We start from the raw sequence: 18,346 nt of genomic DNA, 5'->3' as shown, positions 1-18,346 counted from the left end.
TTCTAAAAAAATATTTACTCAAGCTTTCTTTTCAAAAACGTCAAGATAGAGTTGGCGCAATATTGATTCAGCCATGACTCAATATCGCCGTAAGCAACACTCTCAGTAATAAAGAAACCGATATGAACTCCATCAATGTCAATGGCGATGTTTTCCGGATGGTTCTTTGTAAGCTCTGCCTGCTCGCACCATCTCAAGATCTCATCGGTAAGGACTTCGTGGTCACCAAATTGCACGAGTAAATTACCTTCCTTAATTGGAGCAATGTTTTTCCAGTCCACCTTATCTGAATTCAACTCTATATTGACCACTGGTGAAGCATGCAAAAACTCATCGCCACCAATATATACATTACCCAAGTAGCTTGTCATGGCGTAGTTAAAAAAGTCCACCTTATCGAACCTTTTGAAGCTTCCAGAGAATTCTTGCTTTGAGAGATTGAGATATGGAGAAATAGCAATCGAGGCCACAGGCCATACGACATCTTGGTGTTTGCTTCGCTTATGGAGATAATTGAGGATATTGAGAACAAGGTTTCCTCCCGCCGAGTCTCCCATAATGACAATCTTGGTGTAGCCATCCGCAACTAACTTCTCATAAAGACTCACGGCCTCATTATATTGAGTAGGGTATGTGTAACCCAAAGGAGTCAATGAATAATCTGCCACCAAGATCGAAAGGTCCACACCATACCTCAATTTGTAGGCTTCATACAAGTTGGCCATTCCCTGAGCTTGGTTGTCCAGCATTTGGATTGCAAAACAACCACCATGGAAGTAAAGCACAATGGGAGATTCCTTTGAGTCAATGTTTTTGGTGAGCCAACGGCTTTCACAAATGAAGTCTTCCTTATCGGTGTACTTCTCGTTGAATCCGGGCAATCGACCAAGGGCCTTCGACATGCTCAGTAAAAGCTTGGACACTGGCACATAGGCGAGTTGCAAATCCTGAACTCTGAGAGCACAGCCCATGTGCTGACAGAGGCCGTTGTGCAACGTCTTGACTAAAGATTTCTTTGCCGTGGCATTGGTGAAGACTGTGCCCACAGTGTAGAATTGCAAGGTAAGGTATAGCAATTTCAAAGGCAACGTCACCAATCCGAATATGAGTGACAACGAAGGAGCCATTTTACAATAGTTGTACTTGAAGACTTGAAGTACCGGCTGTTGCTAGTTCTCAATAGGGGTACGCATCCTAGCAAGTAGACAAGTTCTTGCGCATGGCACCGCATTGGCCGCACCTAATCAGCAGACTGGACATAAGGTACCACAAATCATTTAGAAGCAGATATCTGGACAACAAAAATGGTATTGACACAGCCTCCTGGTTCAGTGCTGATCTTCATTTTCTGTAGTTTTTTTACCACTTTCAAGAGTGAATGGATGTAGGTGGGGACCATGTAATTGTCTGCAAACTTGGAGAGCACTAGGACGGAGGTGGAGGAGGAGGTGTTTTGGTTGATTGAAGAGCAGGTGGAGGTGGGGGAAGTGCTGACAGGGTTGCTTCGCTTGAAGGAGGAGGTGGGGGAAGATTTCCAGATGGTGGTGGGGGTGGTGGTATACTAGCACCTGAAGGAGGTGGAGGAGGTGGAGGCGGTTGGGACACTGTGGCAGGGGGAGGAGGCGGAGGAGGTGTAGATCGTTGCTGAGTACCAATTTGAGATATTGTCGCCGGTTTCTGACGCTTCCAAGGAGGAAGCTCTTCTTCACGGCCTCTCTTTTCGGCCCTTGGACTGTAGGAGTCTGTTTCACCTCTAGAGGAAGCCCTTCCCTCCTGAATACCCAGGCTCGGGCTATTGAAACTGCGAGAAGAATTTGCACCCTCTCCATTTCTCAACTTACAATCTCTGGAGTAATGACCTACCTTTCCACAAAAACGACATACAACCAGTGTGATATCTTTCATAGGAGGTTTTCTCTGGCCAAGCACTTCTGGAGGAACAAACGGCTTGGTCTCTCGAAGAGTACCATTGAGAACCGCTAGCTCACGTAGCTGGTCTCTCTTCAAATCATTTTGTCCTACTGGTGACAGAATTGCCTTGTCCATCACCTCATTTGCCAACTCTATAGCTTTCTGGATCTTTGCCGTCTTGTCTGCCAGGATCAATACGTGCAAGTCGTCTTCCACTGGAGCGCCTCCTCTGCCATCAGTGATACTCTTTCCGTCTTTCACAGAGCCCTTTCCTCTGATGGCTAGTTTCGCTCCACTCTTCTCCTCAAGTTGACGTAGCGTGTTCCCTCTAGGTCCTAGAAGTAGACCCACAAAGTTAATATCAGGATACTCTTTGTTTGGAATATAGAGCTTTTCACTTGTCTTCTCTGGGCGGCGGTAATCCACAGGAGGGTCGTAGTTTTTAATGGTTGTTGCTGCAAGCTCCACCAAAACATCTCTTTCTTTCTCAAGTTGACCTCTGATGCGTGCTTCTCTAGTGTTTGTTCTATTACCGCTCAGATCGTACTGAGGTGGTGGAGATGGATCACGCTTGAAGCTTTGCACTCTGCTCAGAGGTAAAACATCCACCAAACTGGTTCTGTTTCCTCCTCCCAAGCGTAGATAGTGCAGAATCTCTTCTACACGAAAGTATCTTTGGTAGGCATCGATCTGTTCTTGGGTCAAGTGACCGGTGATAATGGTGTCCAACTTCTCTGTTCCGAATTGTACAGTTCGGCATTTCGTACCTCCCCACTTAGTTGGTCGAGACATGCCTGAGGGAAGTAGTGTATCTATGTGATGAAGTGGTGATAAAGTGCTGACTACTATGTCTGGGGTTTTTCGCGATGCTCAGCTCTGAGCCGTACTATAATAACCCTACTGAGAGTGATGAAATTAAAAAACTAGATGAGGATTGAAAGACTTTTTTTTGATACACTTTGCTCAAAGTCTACAGAATTAACTTGAATTCATTTTAAGTAGTGTCTATACTTCTGTGAACTCAGGGGTTCTTCATCGATGGCTGCAAAACTCAGACTCCTCAGTGAAAACAACCCATCTCACATTCAAATAAGCCGACAAAACTCAATATAACGTTTTCGAAGTTCACATTGAGACTCTCAAGTAACTCCTCATATGATTCAGTCCACACCGTAATTGGATGCAAACTCTGCGTTGTGTCCAGACTAAAAACTAACCCTGCAACCCAAGTATATGAATTGACCTTTCATTCAATTTCGAACTTCTTCAATGAAAGATAGTTATCCTTCAACACTACCTCTGGTAAACAGAAGAACACTGAGTACCTCCCATCCAGCCTTCCTATGTATCACTGTCTCCACGAGCCATCCTCGACTTCTCATGATGGAAGCAACTTCCTCCGGTTTGTTTCTCGCACAAAATAGTATGAAAGCAATTCCACCTGGCGCTAAGTGGTCGTCTAAATGGTCCAAAACCTGCCATGTGACCACCATTCCGTCGGGACCTCCTAGGAGCGCCAAGTCGAGCCATGTGTAGTCGCTGTCTGTCTTCGGAATCTCAGGAACCTCTTCGGCTGGAACGTAAGGCGGATTGAATAAGAGAATGTCTATAGCTTTTTCTCTTATGCCAGACATTAGGCTCATCTGGAGAACAGAAACAGACCCAGAAGCAGTTTCTGCCTTATTCTTTCTGAGTGTGGCTCGTATCGTGGAGCATGCTGTAGGATTGACATCAGTAGCTAGGTATAAAGCTTCAGGAAATATATGCAATTTGAGGAACGCCGTGACGACACCTGAGCCGGCACCTATTTCACAGACCACTGGACATGTATATTTCAGCTGCAAAGGCTCCATCACTTTCTCGAAACAGTCTAGTAGGAGAAATGAGTCCTCTGCTGGTTCATACACATTGTCGTCCACAGCAACTTCCGGAGTTGGAAGCATTGTAGGATTATTGAAGATGGAAGATCGCCTGCTCCAGCTTCTTCGGAGAGTGCACTTAATATACTCATTGCGATGCTCAACTCAAGGCCAAGAAGCGATGGAGGAAATACATGCCCAGCGGAAGCAATAAAAATGAATATGCAAGGCTGGGTCTTATGAAATCCTGAATCAATTTTGCAGTACTGCAACCAGGGATAGTATGCTACAATTTGGTTTGGCTCAATGTTAGTACATTCTGCTCTCTCAACATTTTGTCAGGCCTTTCGCAGCCAAGCTAGCACTAATCAGTAGAAAATAAAGAGAATATAAAGACAACTTTGAGCTATTCAACAAAACATCTACACTCTGGATTCTTATCCCGTATTTTATGTTCGATATATAGATAATGCAATACAACTTTATTACGTTACTACGGCACCGTATATGAGCAGCGCAGGACCATGAAGAATCGTCTCCAATTGTACCCCATGTTCAGGAGAGGGCCACAGTAACGACCCAAGACTTGCATCACATAAAAACCTGAATGCTTTTTTCATTTCTCCAAGATGCTTGGACGCCATAATTGGCGTCTTCAGAATATCTTCCCTTGTCGGCCTCGTGACTTTCCACACGTGCCCAAGATATGCACCTGTTGCCTGCACCAGGCATCGCTTCATCTCATCAGCAAAAAAAAAAAGTTCCAGTGTACCAACCTTCATAAGCCTAGATCACCACATCATGGGGGCCCAATTTAGGACTCTCGAACGTGAGCAGAGGTTCAAGAACCCTCCCAAAGATAAATCGGCCTTCCCACTTCTAGCGGACGCCGTGGCGCCTCACATCGGCTCCTTCAATGCCCTCACCGAAGGGCCTGGAGGAGGCCTTCTCAACTTAGGTGTCAAGGATATTGGCACCAAGACGATATTTGATTCGACGGATGAATTGAGACTAGGCAACAAGCTTGAAATCAGAGTGGACTCTGTCCAGTTGGCTAAACCTGCGGTGCCTCCCACAGATAAGCTTTCAGTAAATCGAAAGACTTTCCCCTCAGAGTGCAGAGAGAGAATGACCACCTACAGAGGTAAGTTGATGTTGAAGGTAACGTGGCTGGTGAATGGAGGAGAGGAGGTCTCCGAAATCCGTGATGCTGGTCAGGTGCCTATTATGCTCAATACCAACAGATGTCATTTGGAAAGATTGTCTCCAAACGAGCTAGTCGCTGCCAAAGAGGAAAGTGACGAGTTGGGAGGTTACTTCATTGTGAATGGTATCGAAAAATTGATTCGTATGTTGATTGTCCAAAGAAGAAACCATCCCATGGCTCTTATTCGTCCTTCGTTCGGTAACAGAGGTGCATCTTACACGAAGTTCGGATGTCAGATTAGATGTGTTCGGCCGGACCAGACTTCCCAGACCAATGTTTTACACTATTTGAAAGATGGAAATGTCACCTTCAGATTCTCGTGGCGTAAGAACGAGTACTTGGTGCCAGTAGTGATGATCTTGAAGGCATTGATGGAGACCAACGACAGAGAAATTTTCGACGGAATTGTTGCTTCCGATACTTCCAACTCCTTCTTGACTGATCGTCTCGAACTTTTGCTTAGAACCTACAAAACCTACGACCTTTACTCGCAAAAGGAGACCTTGGCATACTTGGGTGATAAGTTCAGAATCGTTCTCGATGCTCCCGCAGACATGTCAGACATAGACGTCGGAAAGGAGCTCATCAAGAAGATTGTTCTCGTTCACTTGCCTAAAAATGCAGACAAGTTCCGCATGTTATTGTTCATGATCCGTAAGTTATACACCTTGGTTGCCGGCGATTGCTGTCCTGACAATCCAGATGCTACTCAGCATCAAGAGGTCTTGTTGGGTGGGTTCCTTTACGGGATGATTATTAAAGAGAAGATCGAAGAGTACTTACAGAACATCAAAGTTCAGATCACTTCGGACATCAACAGAGGAAACAGAGTGAATTTCAATGACAGAAAGTACATGTCCCGTGTCTTCATGAGAGTAAATGAGAATGTGGGTCAAAAATTGCAATATTTCCTCTCTACCGGTAATCTTGTTTCTCAGTCGGGCTTGGACTTGCAGCAAGTGTCTGGTTATACTGTTGTTGCTGAAAAGATTAACTTCCACAGATTCATCTCCCATTTTAGAATGGTTCATAGAGGTTCCTTTTTTGCGGAGTTGAAGACAACAACTGTCAGGAAGTTGTTACCAGAATCTTGGGGTTTCTTATGTCCTGTGCACACACCCGATGGTTCTCCATGTGGTTTATTGAATCACTTAGCTCACAAATGTAAGATTTCAACAGAAGATTCCGACGTTTCTCAAATACCTATTGCGTTGGCTAAGTTGGGTGTCTCGCCCGCTCATACTTTCGCCGCGGGGCCCAAGATGTGCTGTGTTCAATTGGACGGTCGTATTGTCGGCTGGACTACTCACGAGCAGGGTAAGATCGTGGCTGAATCCTTGAGGTACTGGAAAGTCAATGGTCAAAAGGGTTTACCTCTCGATTTGGAAATTGGTTACGTTCCTCCGTCTTCCAAGGGTCAGTATCCTGGTTTGTTTATTTTCAGCGGCCGCTCCAGAATGATGAGACCAACGAAGTATTTGCCATTGGAAAAGGAAGATATCTTGGGCCCATTCGAGCAAGTTTACATGAATATTGCTGTCACCCCGCAAGAGATTGAGCCTAAAATCCATACACACGTTGAGTGGGCTCCAACCAACATTTTGTCTATTTTGGCTAATTTGACTCCATTTTCTGACTTTAACCAGTCGCCTAGAAACATGTATCAGTGTCAGATGGGTAAGCAAACCATGGGTACGCCGGGTACCGCATTGGTTCACAGATCAGACAACAAGCTCTATAGACTACAAACTGGTCAGACACCTATTGTGAAAGCAAATCTATACGATGATTACGGTATGGACAACTTTCCCAACGGTATGAACGCAGTTGTTGCTGTCATTTCTTACACTGGTTATGATATGGATGATGCTATGATTATCAATAAGTCTGCTGATGAAAGAGGCTTTGGCTACGGTACAGTCTACAAGGTTGAGAAGGTCGATCTTTCTACATCCCGTAAGAGAGGTGACCCGATCATTCAGCACTTAGGTTTCGGCGATGATGACTATCCAGAGGCATGGAAAGAAAAGTTGGATGACGATGGATTGCCAATCATTGGTGTTCACGTTGAAGAGGGCGACCCAATCTGTGCATACTATGATGACACTATAGGCAAAACTAGGGTTAAGACGTACCATTCGAGTGAGCCTGCTTATATCGAAGAGGTCAAACTCTTGGCTGACGAAACAGGGGACTCAGAATGTCAACAGCTCACCATCAAATTTAGAGTTACTAGAGCACCATTGATAGGAGATAAGTTCTCTTCGAGACACGGTCAAAAAGGTGTTTGTTCTAGAAAATGGCCACAGATTGATATGCCTTTCTCCGAGAGTGGAATCCAGCCTGATGTTATCATTAATCCTCACGCTTTCCCATCTCGTATGACCATCGGTATGTTTGTCGAGTCTCTTGCCGGTAAAGCTGGTGCCATGCACGGTATTGCTCAAGACTCTACTCCATGGACATTCAGTGAAAGTGATACCCCCGCTGACTACTTTGGAGAACAGTTGAGGAAGGCTGGCTACAATTACCACGGTAACGAACCGATGTATTCTGGTGTTACCGGTGAAGAACTTCGTTGCGACATTTACATCGGAGTCGTCTACTATCAGAGATTGAGACATATGGTCAACGACAAGTTCCAGGTGAGATCAACCGGACCTGTCAACTCTTTGACTATGCAGCCCGTCAAGGGTCGTAAGAGAAACGGTGGTATCCGTGTGGGTGAGATGGAAAGGGATGCCTTGATTGGTCATGGTACATCCTACTTACTTCAGGACAGATTGTTGAATTGTTCTGATTATACTCAAACACCAATTTGTCGTACATGTGGCTCTTTGCTAAATACCCAGATGTCTGTCCCACGCATTGGAACTTTTGCGTCTATTAGATGCCGTGGATGTGCTGAGAAATTCGAGACTTACGCCAAAAGCGGACAGCAAGTAAATGAAGCTGATATTTGGGAGGACGGACTGGGTACTAAGTTTGTGGGCGGCGACAATACAACGACTGTTGCCATTCCGTTCGTTTTGAAATATTTGGACTCGGAGTTAGCCGCTATGGGTATCAAGATGAGGTACAATGTTGAACCTCAATAATTTGCATTGACATTCACAAGTATGTGAATTTAGAAATAGGATAAACAATACACGCATTTATACACGAAAGTTATCAAGTAGCATTTGACAACTTGATGTACTGACATATTGGCACGTTCCAATTACACATCATCAAACCAAGTAAAAGATTTCCTCCGAGAACCCACCAAGAAGCTTCTTAATAAGCTTGAGGATTTGATCAAGCTCTTTTGTGATTGTCGATGTCACCAAAAGATAAGAGTACAAAAGCACGTAGTCTTCATTAGAGAGCTGAAGATCATCACTCATTGATTTGGACCTTACCTCACTAAGCTTAAGAAGCATTCTGTTCCTAGCATGTTCGGTGGATGCGGGCTTCGATGGAAGCGGGAAGCCAAGTGCTAGAGCACTTGCAATCATATAAAATATCAAAAATATTCGATGCTCAAGCTCTTCACGCTCATTTTCGATGTACTTGAGTACAAACTCCTCATTTTGTGACAACCACGGATCAACTTCGATCATCAACTTGATATTTTGAAAGGCATCTAAGATGTTTGATGTGCTCCTTAAGAGATCCTCATAAGTTTTTTTAGGGAAGCTTCCCTTTAGTCGCAATTCCAAAGGAGCCTGTTTAAGCAATGTTTGACATTCCGAAAGGAGGTTGCTTGTACCTCTGTAGTCCTTGAGGCCGACAAGTCTGGGAGGATGATGATCAAATGTTTTATATTCCAAAGGGTCACTATTCCATATCACACCCATGCGTAGCCATAACACAGTAAGTCCAGACTTAAGGCGTTTTCTAGCACTGTTAGGAAGAAAACAAGTTGCAACAAACAACGCCCAGACGATACCAATTGACACCGACACAAATCTGTGGTAGGCGATTTCCCAAACTATGGGCTTCTCGCCCCCTTCGTAATCATCCTCCGAGTCTTTTTGAGTCATGCTGTATGAATAAAGGGCAGTCAAGTTATATGTCAAAAGTATGAACCGGCCAAATGGATTGTTTTTCTTCCAGTAGATGATGATGCGGAAACATGGTATCGAAAGAAGAAATCCGGTAGTCGCTAGGGCGAAAACATTACCGTCAGTCAAATCCCAAACTACCCAAGCTATGAAAGCTCCAAGGAATGTTCCGATAAAACGCCACTTTGCTGTCATGGTTGTGCCGCCTAATGATTTGCTCATCATGATGCAGTATATCACTAACGCCCACTCCAATCGCCAAATAACAAAATGATCCTTTGTTTGTGGTAAAAATGCAAATATCGATATGCAAAATGCTCCAACACCTACGCGAAGACCAAATTGGATGTCCACTCTTCGAAAAAAGTATAATGACTCCCATAGTCGTTTTCTGAAATGATTAATTTTATCCTTCCGGGAGAGTAGGCCAGTGGTTTCTGTTGGTCGAACGCTATTCATTGAGCTGAACTGAGCTTTGAATTCACGGAGTGCTTCGATGAAGTCTGCTTCATATTGCCTTTGCTTTTCATTTGAGTCTCCTTGCTGTCTCCAGAATTTGAGAAAAGACCAGCTTCTAGGCCTGGATTTAGCAACAAGTTCAAAGTGTTCAGTAAGCTGCAAGAACCGAATCAACTCATCGCCATAAAGAGCTAACAACGATGCAAAATTGCCACAACATGCCGTTACCTCCTCCTGATCTGTTTTAAACATCTCATTATCTGGCTTGAAAATGTCTTGCGAGTAAAGCTTCTTGAATGAGTTGGCTTGCTTCTCTTGAAACAACTCCACAGCCTTTCTAAGCGAGTTTTGATAATTCGACGATTTGACGAAGACACTTTGATGCTGATCTCCAATATACTTACGCTCAAATGGAACAGCACTTAAAACCTCCTTCACGGTAAACACAAACAGCTTGATCGATGGGGCCAAGTAGAAGACAAACAAGTCAAAGAGTTGATTAGGATACATTGCAGTTTGGTCAGTATCTTCTGTCTGATGATCGCCACTAGCATTGGGCAACTTGATTAAATTATCCACCGACATAGACACGCGTATTTCGCCTGATCGATAGCTGTCAAGACTTTTGCTTGAACAAGCATCAGAGACTCTATCCTCTCCGTTTACATCTTCCGTGTCTCTGTTATCTCGGTCTTGCTCGTGAAGAAGTTGCCATTGCATCTCAAGAGACGATCTCAAAGCCTGCAAATGGCTTGTAAGAGAAATGGTGGCATCCACAATTTTACTGTAGCTGGAGAACTCCGCTTCTTTCCCCACCCAGCGTAGCTCATACCCTGCCTCCTCTAAGCTACCCTGTAGATCATTGGCCTTCTTTTGTAGCTGGGAGAAGATCTCCATGTCTTTCTGAGTAAGTTTCTCGCCATGCAAGAATCGATATGTGGTCACAGATAAGAGCAGGGACATAATGTTAAAACTATCGTTCAAGGACTTTCGTAGCGTCTTGACTGCACTCTTGGGCCAAAGAATATAGCACGTCGCTACAGAAACACAAGAACCCACAAACACAACTTGAGAAGTAGACAATAACCTCTTTAAAGGAATGACTGAGGAGTTAAGAGCACCCTCCTTTACAATACAAGTTACCAAAGAAATTGACGTCAAAGAACATGCGGTGTTGAAAGGTTGTTTGTTAACTTTTTGCTTCATGAATGCAATGAATGCAAGGCCAACGGAACTGATGATGAGGTCGATACCAAAACTTATCTCATCTTCGCCATTATTGAAGAAGAAAGTCGACGTTGAGCGGCACGCAAGTGACACAAACAAACTAAACAACAAGGATATGAGCACGAACATGATCAGCTGGTGCATTGAGCCTTTGGTTCTTGCTGGATGAAAGTAAACAGCTGTGGTTGCAACAACATGCTTGGAATCAGTGGTTCCTAAAAACTTATCGAACGGACTCCAGTACACTCCCATCGATGCCACAAGGTAAGCGACAGAGCATTTGAACACATTTCGAAACTGCTCATCATGATATAACTTGCACGCTCGACGACAAAGCCTCCTGATAAACATATACGAGTAACCGTGGTTATCACGTCCGATGGTACCAGACGTCTCGGAGTACTCAGAGTCTTGCAACGAGTCATCGTGAAACGACTCAAACTCATTACTGAAGAACAGATTCAGTCTGTACACTTTCTGCCCACTATCTGGAAGAATTACTGAGGATGACTTAGCTAACGAACGGCTGAGACTCGCCGTCGTGCCCTGGAAATACAGTCTCAAGTCAATTTCAGGTTCATTCGGAGTACGAGGAGCCAGCCGTTGAGCTCTGGGAATGTCGGCTAAAAGGGGAGACCTTTGGTCTCTTGAGTTGCTTGTGACCGACCATTGCTTTAGGTCTGAGGTTGGCAAAGCCTTTTTGAGTGTGCTTTCTGCGTCCGAAATTTTGATACCCGTGAATACTTTGAAAGGCGCTAGCGATATATCGTACAATGTTTAAGGTGCGACCCCAGATTATGTGTATATAAAGAAGCCTCACGCTAGAATGGTTGATATAGATACTGCCCAAGGCACTCTTGACCTGGTCTTAAGATAAAATGATTACGTTTATGCTTACAGAAAGAATGAGTTATATTTGGGAAAAAAAAAAAAAATTAAAAGCCAAAAAAAAAAATGAAAGCTCCGATACGGGGAGTCGAACCCCGGTCTGCTCGGTGAAAGCGAACCGTGATAGCCGTTACACTATATCGGATAACTTACAAATTTGGCAATTAGTTTAGTATATATCGCATATTGCAAAGTTCTAATATTATGGCAAAAATCTCTCTCATATATCCTTTACTTAGCCTTAGGCATTATTGGCACATAAAAAAGGTTTTGTAGTTCCAAAAAAGTGTTCCTAGAGCTGTTAGTTCCTTCAAAAAAAAGTACGTAAGTGTCGGTCTATCTAAATTACCGTAGAATCATGTAAAAGTGTACCATGAAGCTCAAGCGACTTTCAAGAATGCCTCCAAGTGGAAGCAGGAGCATGAAATTATAATCTTCCAGACATTGAACCTTTCTATAGTGATATAGTTGTATTCACTTTAATCGGATGATGATGTCTTAAAAAAAAAAAAAAAAGAAAAAAAAAATAATAGTCAAGCAAAATAACATGTAAATCAATTAACTTTATAAACCAAATCATCCGTCGTAAAAGCCTGATTTAAAGATCGGGCCAACAGTTTTAAATATCATCTATATACAGCATTAGCGTCGTAGTCATAAAAATTAGTAGCCAACAATGTCCTTGAACAACTGTTCACAAGGGACGGTAGCCTTCAACTTAGCACACAACAAGAACACTCCGCTCATCTTTCTGTGCAAGGAATAAGTCTCCTCGGGGGGAGGTGTCAATCTTTCATTCAACATCAAACCGATGTTGTCTCTAACTCTATCAGTTATAGTCTGATTGGAGAAATCAAATGGCTTGTGGTTTGGTTGAGGACAGAAAGCTTCACCCAATACCATTACTGAGTCCACGTGTGCCTTCACCATGGCTGGAGACTCCAAACCTGTCAAGAACCCAGCCTTGAGGGAATACTCACGCACAGCCTCGCGATCTTTGCGGACCGAAGCACGCAAGATCTCAACATAGTTATCCACAAAGTTATCTTCGAACTCACGAGCAGCGCCAAAGTCCAACAATTCAATCTTGTGTGTCTTCTCATTGTACAAGAAGTTGGCCCAGTTGGGGTCTGTCTGCATAAAACGGAAAGTCTTCAACTCTGTGAGACAAAGTCTCATGATGTTAGTGGCAATCCAGTCCCTTGTCTTCTGGTCCCAGTTGCCTTTAACAATCTCGGTACCACCCATCTTCTCCATTGTTAACACGTGTTCCCCAGACATCTTGTGAAGAACTCTTGGAACCTCAAACACAGGATCGTTCTCAAGTAGTTCTCTGAAGCGAACCAAGTTCTGGGCTTCACGAATGTAGTCACACTCCCACTTAAGCTCAACACGAGCATTGGCGATTGTCTTATCCAAAAACAACCCACGAGGCAAAATGGAAGATGCAGTTAGGAGCATGAGCAAGTTGTTCAAGTCAGAGTCAATGGACTCGACCACACCAGGGTATTGAACCTTGACGACCACTGGGGTCAAGTCCTCAGTGACAGCGTTGTGGACCTGTCCAATAGAAGCAGCAGCAAAGGGAACATCGTCAAATGAGGAAAACAAGTTCTTACGCCAGTCACGGCCCAACTCAGCAGTCATAATACGCTCCAACTGGGCCAAAGGCATGTAATGGGCCAGATTCTGAACACGTAAGAGGATCTGCTGGATTTCAGCAGGCAAGATAGAAGCGTCCTGAAAAGACATCATTTGTCCGATTTTGAGAGCTGCGCCTCTCATTTTGCTGAACTTCTTGGCCATTCTCTCGATGTTTGCCGGACTCAAAAACAACTTCTTCATGCTGAGGGACGAGCCGTTGCCCTGTGCAACTTGTCTCAAGCCATGGGAAGCAGCCGAGATGCCCATTCCCGCAGCCAAGGAACCGTAGTGAAACATTCTGGCCAACCGGGTACTGGGTACCTCCAGCTGAGACATATCAAACGAGGGTTTCACTTTGGCCCCGCCAATCACCTTCTTGACATTGTGGTGGCTGGGGTCTGCCGATTTCTCCTCATGTTCCTCCACAAATAGCTTGACGGACTTCGTGGAGTAGTTTCTGTCGTGGTGGTGGTGGTGGTGGTGGTGGTGGTGACTATGCTGCGGGTGTTGGTGGACCGTGGTGAGTTGAGGATGTTTATGGGAACGGTGGGTGGGTTCTCTGGCCACGCTACACGTAGCGAAGTGTCTCTTTTGAGACCTGGCAGCCCGGGCCTTGCCTCGAAGGTCGGTCCACATAGGCCCGCTCGAGTCGAGCTTCTTTGCCTGGGCCACCAAGAACAGCTTGGACCAGCAGCGTGAAGCATCGGCGGAAGCGATGGAGGCGCTGTGTCTGGCGACTCTGGACGCAGCGCCCAGGATGGCGTAGACGTCAAAAACAGCTTTTCTGGACATGAGCGACGAATGGAGCAAAAGCAATAGGAAGTGTGGTGAGAAAGAGTGTAGTTAGCGTGAATGTAGACAAGTAGTTTTGGTCGCACAGACGGCTGCAACAAGTGAAGTGCTTGCTAAATTTTTTTTTCCCGGTGCGCGTTTGGAGCCTGTGATCTGGGGCCCACCTGGGGACGGAACACAAGGTGCCGCCAACGAAAGAAAGCAAGAAGGTGAAGACAAAAACGGTAAGAGCGGGACAAACGCGCTATAAGGGGAAAGTCAAGATTTCAAGAGTGGCAAAATGAAAAAGAATAAGAAAAAAAAATTTACTTCCTTGCCCTTTTTAGTCACTAGTTTCCGGGCTCACTTGGGTCAGCCCTAACTGCTGCCTCCCAAGGCCTCTGCTGGCAGCCAAGGCTCTTCTCGGCCGTGCGGCCGCTGGAGGCTGGCGCGAGACCCGCCCAGCGCACGGTGGGCTAAAGTGCGACCGAGACCTTTTGCAACCAGGGACAAAGAGGAGGTAAAAAATACTAATTTTGACAGAAAACGGCCGCAGTGGGGAGGACACTTTCGAAGTGGGGGTCGGTTTTTCCGTTTTTTCTTTGATAATTTTTAATTTGTGGTTTTCTCTTCTGATATCTTGTATGGAGTTGGATGGAGAGTGCCAGGTGCTGTTTGTGAGGTGTTCCCCAGACGCAGCCCTATAGACAGAACAAGAGCCGAGAAGGCGCACTGGAGAATGGGGGAACGGAAGTTGGAAGATAAGGCCGTGGGGAGATTTTTAACGGTTTTCTGGATGAGGTGAAGATCCATAGCGTTTCATGGAACACGACCAAGCTGACCAGGGTCTTAATTTTTTTTTCTTGTTGTCATTTTTGCATTAATTCTTTGAGTTTGCAATTTACTCTGCTCTTTCTCCTTCCTCCCATGGGTTGCTCACTTGTCTCCCATATAGAGTCTTGCTTGGCCCGAGGGCCTCAGGTTTGCTCTGGCACTAATGTTGCTTACCTCCGCGCTGCTACCACAATAGCACCCAGTGCAGTCTCTCAGAAATAGGCGAATGGGTTCGGCGGCCGGTTAAGACCGAGTGGATAGACGACTCTTGACGAAATCAGAAAAAGCCTATCGAGATGGAAAATTGGTATTGTACTCCACTGTAGATTAGAACATGGAAGTGGGGTTGGAGCTTGGGAATGAAATGTATATGGTTCTTGCTACTGGGTATCCTGGTACGTATGGAGCAAGGCCTGAGACTGGGCTGTAATTTGTCTGTAATCGGTTTATACAGTTGCTACAATGGACATGCTGGACTTAGAGTATCTCCCGCTGCAAAAAAATTTTTCTATACACTGGGATCCTTCCATAGAGGCACTACAAATTGCAATCAATGAGTCCTATAGCCGTAAGGGCAGTGCTCATCGAGTATTTATGTGTGCCCTTTAGAACAAGTTGTCCAACGTGCGAATGTGATGTTTTCTCTGGAGCTGACTTCTCAGTATACCTCCGGACCCTACACTACTAAAGCATCATTTGACTATGCTGTAGCCGCTGAACCATACTCTTTTAAATGTATGATCCATCTTTGAGAGAGCGCCACTGCCGAGGTAGTTAGATGCGTAATCGAAGATGGCAACACTTGAGGCACGTTCAGCCCAGATGCTCAAGTTCAACTTCGCTTGATAGATGCTTGGTCCAGAAGGAGAGCTCAGTCATCGACCGATAACGAATATATATTTTTTTTTTTTTTGTTGTTGTTGTTTTTATATTCAACGGTCAGTATTTCTCTCTACACTGTGGTACTGACATGCTTGCACTGTACACCCAAAGCCCTTGAAAATGATGATGTATCCTTGGTGGTAACAAATGTATCAAAACCTACTCAAAGTATGAAAATGCTCATTTCAATCTGTCTCCTCTTCGTTTTCACCCCATTGCATTCATAATGGCTGCAAAATCCTGCTGGTGTACTGAGGTACCACTCCAGAAGAGATGCCTCATGTCAAAACCTCATCTCTTCGATATACTATAATGGGCGACAAAAAAAAGCACAAAAAACAGAAGTTGATGGATTCAGAAGCTGAGAAAGTGGCAGAGTTGGCAGAGGAAAGCTTGAGAGAACACCCTCACCCACAACCTCCGCAAAAGATGGAATTCCACGATGGAGGTGAGTTCAAGGGTGTTGAAAGACACAACACCACGGCTCATCTGGCAGAGAAACTTGAAGACGGGCCCCAAAACCCATTTACTGGAGAAAAGTTTTCTCAGAAGTACTTCGACATTTTGAAAACAAGAAGAGATTTGCCCGTGCATGCCCAGAGAGATGAGTTTCTCAAGACTTTCCAAAGCACCCAAATCATGGTTTTCGTGGGTGAGACCGGTTCTGGTAAAACAACCCAGATTCCTCAATTTGTCTTGTATGATGACATGCCTCACCTCCACGGGAAAATGGTTGCTTGTACCCAACCTAGAAGAGTGGCGGCCATGTCGGTTGCCAAAAGAGTCGCTGATGAATTGGACGTGCAACTTGGCGACGAAGTCGGATACCTGATCAGATTCGAAAATAAAACTTCCCCAAAGACTATTCTCAAGTATATGACAGATGGTATGCTTTTGCGAGAGGCAATGGAGGACCATGACTTGCTGAGATACTCGTGTATCATGCTAGACGAGGCCCACGAGCGTACCTTGGCAACAGACATATTGATGGGGCTTTTGAAACAAGTCACCATGCGCAGACCAGATCTCAAACTTATAATCATGTCAGCCACGTTAGACGCTGAGAAATTTCAGCAATACTTTCACAACGCTCCACTTTTAGCTGTTCCAGGTCGTACTCACCCTGTGGAAATCTACTACACTCCAGAATATCAAAAAGATTATTTGGATGCTGCCATAAGAACAGTCTTGCAAATTCATGCCACAGAAGACGAGGGTGATGTTCTTTTATTTTTGACGGGTGAAGAGGAAATTGAAGATGCTTGCAGAAAGATCCAACTTGAGGGCGATGAGCTAATCCGTGAGCAGGATTGTGGGCCACTCAAGGTGTACCCATTGTATGGTTCATTACCTCCTCATCAACAGCAAAAAATTTTTGAGCCAGCACCAGAGAACCATAAACCCGGCGGAAGACCGGGAAGAAAGGTTATTGTGTCAACAAACATTGCTGAGACTTCGCTTACCATCGATGGTATCGTGTACGTGGTTGATCCTGGTTTCTCCAAGCAGAAAGTGTACAATCCCCGTATCAGAGTCGAATCCTTGTTAGTCTCTCCAATCTCCAAAGCATCTGCCCAACAAAGAGCTGGTCGTGCTGGTCGTACGCGGCCCGGTAAGTGTTTCAGATTGTACACTGAAGAAGCATTCAAGAAGGAGTTGATTGAGCAGTCCTACCCCGAGATTTTGCGTTCTAACTTGGCTTCTACTGTTCTTGAACTCAAGAAATTGGGTGTCGATGATTTGGTTCACTTTGATTTCATGGACCCTCCAGCACCAGAGACAATGATGCGTGCTCTTGAAGAGCTCAACTACCTACAGTGTCTCTCTGACGAAGGTGACTTGACTGCATTGGGACGTTTAGCATCAAATTTCCCTCTTGATCCAATGTTGGCGGTCATGTTGATAGGATCTCCAGCATTCAAGTGTTCCGAAGAGATTCTTTCGATCGTTGCACTTTTGTCTGTCCCCAACGTGTTCGTTCGCCCAGCGTCTGCTAGAAAGAGAGCGGACGAGATCAAGATGTCGTTTGCTCACCCCGATGGTGACCACTTGACATTGCTTAATGTCTACGAGGCTTTCAACTCCTACGAAGCATATGAAATTGGCTTGCACCAGTGGTGCAGAGACAACTTCTTGTCATACCGTTCCCTCACGTCAGCCAAGAATGTTCGGTCTCAATTGCGTCGTCTTATGGAACGTTACGATTTGGAGTTGGTGCTGACGCCGTTTGAGGACCGCAACTACTGGGACAACATCAGAAAGGCACTTGTAGCTGGATTTTTCATGCAAGTTGCTAAGAAGAAGAGCGGCAACAAAGGATTTCTCACTGTAAAGGACAATCAGGACGTGTTGATTCACCCAAGCACAACGCTTGCCAAGGAGAATGAGTGGGTCATATACAACGAGTTTGTTCTCACGTCCAAGAACTATATCCGTACGGTGACAAATGTACGTCCTGAGTGGTTGGTTGAGTTGGCGCCCAAATACTACAACTTAGATCACTTCTCCCGTGGAGACGTGAAGCTCTCATTGGAGAGGGTCATTGGCAAAAGGTAACCGTATTTATAGAGCATGTAAAGATAATCCACAGATGATGACAATCACGGGATGCAAAATTG

General features: G+C 44.9%; 7 protein-coding genes and 1 non-coding gene across 8 annotated transcripts; 2 read left to right on the top strand and 6 right to left on the bottom strand. All coding sequences in view use genetic code 12, as the record gives it.

Annotated features, from left to right (window-relative positions):
- Positions 1-14: 14 nt before the first annotated feature.
- CJI96_0000923 (uncharacterized protein) lies at positions 15-1,127 on the bottom strand (the record flags this gene model as incomplete). Its single annotated transcript, XM_029032282.2, has 1 exon — positions 15-1,127. The coding sequence occupies one exon, from the start codon at positions 1,125-1,127 to the stop codon at positions 15-17; it is 1,113 nt and encodes a 370-aa protein (XP_028892597.2).
- A 298-nt stretch (positions 1,128-1,425) lies between these two features.
- Positions 1,426-2,703, bottom strand: CJI96_0000922 (mRNA splicing protein MSL5; the record flags this gene model as incomplete). The annotated part of the gene is made up of 1 exon (XM_029032281.2): positions 1,426-2,703. The coding sequence occupies one exon, from the start codon at positions 2,701-2,703 to the stop codon at positions 1,426-1,428; it is 1,278 nt and encodes a 425-aa protein (XP_028892596.2).
- Positions 2,704-3,191: 488 nt separating this feature from the next.
- CJI96_0000921 (S-adenosylmethionine-dependent methyltransferase) lies at positions 3,192-3,854 on the bottom strand (the record flags this gene model as incomplete). The annotated part of the gene is made up of 1 exon (XM_029032280.2): positions 3,192-3,854. One exon carries the CDS (start codon positions 3,852-3,854, stop codon positions 3,192-3,194), a length of 663 nt encoding a protein of 220 aa, XP_028892595.2.
- A 717-nt stretch (positions 3,855-4,571) lies between these two features.
- Positions 4,572-8,075, top strand: RPA135 (DNA-directed RNA polymerase I core subunit RPA135; the record flags this gene model as incomplete). Its single annotated transcript, XM_029032279.2, has 1 exon — positions 4,572-8,075. One exon carries the CDS (start codon positions 4,572-4,574, stop codon positions 8,073-8,075), a length of 3,504 nt encoding a protein of 1,167 aa, XP_028892594.1.
- A 132-nt stretch (positions 8,076-8,207) lies between these two features.
- CJI96_0000919 (uncharacterized protein) lies at positions 8,208-10,961 on the bottom strand (the record flags this gene model as incomplete). Its single annotated transcript, XM_029032278.2, has 1 exon — positions 8,208-10,961. One exon carries the CDS (start codon positions 10,959-10,961, stop codon positions 8,208-8,210), a length of 2,754 nt encoding a protein of 917 aa, XP_028892593.2.
- Positions 10,962-11,670: 709 nt separating this feature from the next.
- On the bottom strand, positions 11,671-11,742 carry CJI96_0000918. Its single transcript has one exon. It is a non-coding gene; the product is annotated as a tRNA-Glu (tRNA).
- Positions 11,743-12,260: 518 nt separating this feature from the next.
- Positions 12,261-14,033, bottom strand: ABC1 (protein kinase COQ8; the record flags this gene model as incomplete). Its single annotated transcript, XM_029032277.2, has 1 exon — positions 12,261-14,033. The coding sequence occupies one exon, from the start codon at positions 14,031-14,033 to the stop codon at positions 12,261-12,263; it is 1,773 nt and encodes a 590-aa protein (XP_028892592.2).
- Positions 14,034-16,040: 2,007 nt separating this feature from the next.
- Positions 16,041-18,284, top strand: CJI96_0000916 (DEAH-box ATP-dependent RNA helicase PRP43; the record flags this gene model as incomplete). Its single annotated transcript, XM_029032276.2, has 1 exon — positions 16,041-18,284. One exon carries the CDS (start codon positions 16,041-16,043, stop codon positions 18,282-18,284), a length of 2,244 nt encoding a protein of 747 aa, XP_028892591.2.
- Between the last annotated feature and the right edge of the window lie 62 nt (positions 18,285-18,346).

This window comes from Candidozyma auris, chromosome 1, assembly GCF_003013715.1.
Source record: "Candidozyma auris chromosome 1, complete sequence".
In the NCBI taxonomy this organism is placed as follows: Eukaryota; Fungi; Ascomycota; class Pichiomycetes; order Serinales; family Metschnikowiaceae; genus Candidozyma; species Candidozyma auris.
The sequence above is the reverse complement of the archived record's forward strand: the minus strand, read 5'-3'. Positions and strand labels throughout refer to the sequence as shown.